The sequence below is a fragment of the Apaloderma vittatum genome, unplaced genomic scaffold (genome assembly GCF_000703405.1).
Source record: "Apaloderma vittatum isolate BGI_N311 unplaced genomic scaffold, ASM70340v1 scaffold35671, whole genome shotgun sequence".
In the NCBI taxonomy this organism is placed as follows: Eukaryota; Metazoa; Chordata; class Aves; order Trogoniformes; family Trogonidae; genus Apaloderma; species Apaloderma vittatum.
This window is the reverse complement of record NW_009701410.1, coordinates 1-3,227: the sequence shown is the minus strand read 5'-3', so window position 1 is coordinate 3,227 and position 3,227 is coordinate 1. Positions and strand designations below refer to the sequence as shown.

General features: G+C 39.2%; 1 protein-coding gene across 1 annotated transcript in view; it reads left to right on the top strand.

Moving 5' to 3' along the window:
* The window catches only part of LOC104281222 (transcription factor AP-2-beta-like), a gene marked incomplete at its 3' end in the record, with an annotated part of 6,864 nt that extends 3,922 nt beyond the window's left edge, over positions 1 to 2,942 (top strand). The window contains exon 3 of the mRNA XM_009879133.1: positions 2,882 to 2,942. Coding sequence (XP_009877435.1) covers positions 2,882 to 2,942 — 61 coding nt within the window. The remainder of the gene's footprint in view (positions 1 to 2,881) is intronic.
* Positions 2,943 to 3,227: the final 285 nt, after the last annotated feature.

Genomic DNA, 3,227 nt, shown 5'->3' with positions numbered 1-3,227 from the left:
CCCCCCATTAGTGACAAATGAAGTTGGGCACGTTTCCACACTAATTTTTAATACGGATTTATTCTGAATTCAAGGAATTCGTTCTAGCTACAAGCATTCTTATCTAGGCGAGTTACCCACGAACACCAGAAAGAATTTCCCAGAAGGGTCTCAAAGAGTGGGGTATGACGGTTTTTTCTTCTTCAGTAGTCCAAAAAGTTGAAACAATACCCAGGTAAAAGCTGGATAAAGATGTGTCTATTTGCTTTAGATTATTCAAGTCTGATCAAATACATGCCATGAGAATGAGTTGGGTTGACAAGGGAGAGTGCGTGACAGAAGGAAACAGTGGTTATTTTATAAACACCAAATTCAGGCCATGTGTGAGCCATTGTCCAGGGCTAGAATTAAGTGATTGTAACATGATAGCGCTCTGTTATTGTAAACAGGACGTATTGTATTGCTATTGCTGCCCTTTTCAAGAGGAATTTTCAATCTGCGATTTACAGCCCTCAGACAGAGAACAGAGGAGCCAAGACCTACTTATTGAAAACAAATTTGCATCATCTAATAAGGACTCTAAAAAAGCATCACTGCAATCCCATTTTTTCCCCCGCTAGGGTTTTACTAGTAAAAGACAGGATAAAGAAAATACACTGGCGAAAAATCTAGATTCTTTAGACTCGTTAAAGAAAAACGAAAGGACCAGTCTTCAGGGTTTTTCCTCAGATATAACCCTAGCTGTTGAATAAGGTGTATGTATACAGTAAACAAGAAGCTCCGTGCTATCAGATCTTTGGAGGAGGGGAAAGGGAATCTCTCTCTAGATTTTCTAAATATATCTGGAAACTCATCACCTTTCCCTTCCCTGCACACACACGTTCACTCTCCTCCTCACTCCCTCACACCGCCGTGCCTGCTTCTACGTGCTAGTTAGAGACATGGAAAGTTAAGTTGCACCAAAACACCCAAGTCTCTTATAAAGTAACCCCTGGTATCACTTTTAACTAAAGAAGTCTAGTAATTAAAAGTCTGAGTTGTTTTTCCACGTTTCCGCATGCAGTCCTAATTAAATCTTTACGATCCTCTCTGTGACTATTAACTGCCAGCATGCTGAGCGAATATCCTGTACAAAAACCCAGCAGGAGGGCGTAATTAGATAGAAAATCAGACAGGAGTCTTCTCATTAACTACAACAACTAACCCACGTTGCTGATGGAGCGAGCGGAGTGCACGCACGCACATAAAGCGTGTGCGCAGCCATCGACTCCAGAGATAAGGTGAGATAAGGAGGGAGGGAGAAAAAAAAAAAAAGAAAAGATGGCGTTTCGCATTTACCTCAAATTCTGTGCCATCGAGGAGCACCACGATGCACTCCAGCAAGCTGCAGGATTTGCTCATCATCCCTCTTTGGGAGCTGCTCAGGGAAAGGAGGGAAGATTTTGTAATTTTATTTTGTGCCCTTTAGGTATGTAGCCTATTGATTATGAGGGAGAGACACAGTCACGCACAAACACACAACATAAGGAACCACTGGGCGTGTGCGCGCTCGTTTAAGTGGGGATTCAAGGAAAACGAAAGGAAAGATCTTATAGAAAATATTGTTCCGTCACATTTTTGGGAGATGTAATTTTCTCCTAAATCATATTCCATCTTGAACGTCTCTGCAGAGCAGAGAGAGAGAGAGAGAGACGGAGATAAGGGCTGGATCCGGATAAGCTCAGCCTCTCGGTGTAGCAAAGATAAAGTTAAAATAACAGAAGAAAATCATTGCTTTGCTGCGAAATGTTTTCCTTATCAGGGAAAAAAAAATATTACAACTCTCCAAAATATGCAATAACCTGGAAACAAATAAACCCTGAGAAAAATAAAACAATAAAACCAAGAAACCCACAGGTCCTCCCTTTCTCTGAAACCCAGAATTTACCCTAAAATGGAACCTGTAGTAATTTTGCAAGAAATTGTTCTTATGACACCTATTGTCTTTGGGAGACGATTTTGTTGTGCTGACCGCAGATTCAGCAGTAAATTGTTGTTTGTTTATTTGTATATCCTACTTTCGTGTTGAGAAATTAAACCCAGCATTTACTCTGTCCTCTGTGCAAGTCTTTGTTCTCTTCCCTGTTAAAGAAGTTAATGCCATAATAACAGGTGTGCTTCTAAGGGCGGTGATAGAAAAAAAAAAAAAGAAGAGAAAAAAAGACGGTGAAAAGATCAGGAGACTTTTCCTAAGCAATTCCTTCTCCCCCCTTCCCGTTTCCACTAATTCAGGACATGGAAGCAACCTCAGGAGCTGTAAATCTCTTTCTGCTTGTATCCTATACGATGTGGGCGTTGGGCTGCACTCCGAATTACTCGGGCTTTAATTAAAGTCCATAATCTAAACTATTATATATAAAAAGTAAATGGTCCTTGAATTATTAAGATGTAACAGGGTTACACAAACAAGAAAAAAAAAAAGAAAAGGAAGGAGAGTGGAGTGAAAGGAGAGAGAGTTTAAGTTGTCCTTAATCGTGCTCATATATGTCATGCAACACATCTTGCAGATGTTGCCAAATTGCCAGATTGTCAAAGGAAGAAATATAAAGCTTTATCGAATGTAAAGAAGTCTGTGTGATATCTATGTTTTATAAGATAACAAAACCAATATTGCACCCCATACGCTTCACACCTCTTTTTAAAAATTTTTTATTAGAAGACTATGTAATTTGTAAGAATTTAATTTCCTTGTCGATTTGGGGGAATAATAATAACAACAATAATAATAATAAAAAAATCCCTCCTTCCCTAGTGAATTAATATAAATGGAAATAACAGAAACTCCAGTTTGGAATGACATGATTTATGTACGCGATTCTTTAATATCCAGTCAATTTGAATAGTGATCTTTTTATATCCACAGTCAGTTGAAGATGCCAATAACAGCGGTATGAACTTATTGGACCAGTCTGTCATTAAAAAAGGTATGGATTATTCCAATAAGCTAGACAAACTTTTACTGTGTAGCAGTATCTTCATGATATATTTTTACTCTGGGACAATTAATTTATCCGGGAAGCAGGCATAGATGGCAGCAAGATGAATAGTTGATTGGATTGGAAGTTAGAGTGAAGGGAAAAGGAAAGATATGTGAAAGGAAAAGTTTATCTCCCCCTCCCCCGTCCTTCAAAGGGTTTAATTACAGAAATGTTCTCTAATGGAGCACCCCATGCTTAAATGCAGTTTCCACGGGCCCCCTCCTCTCCCCC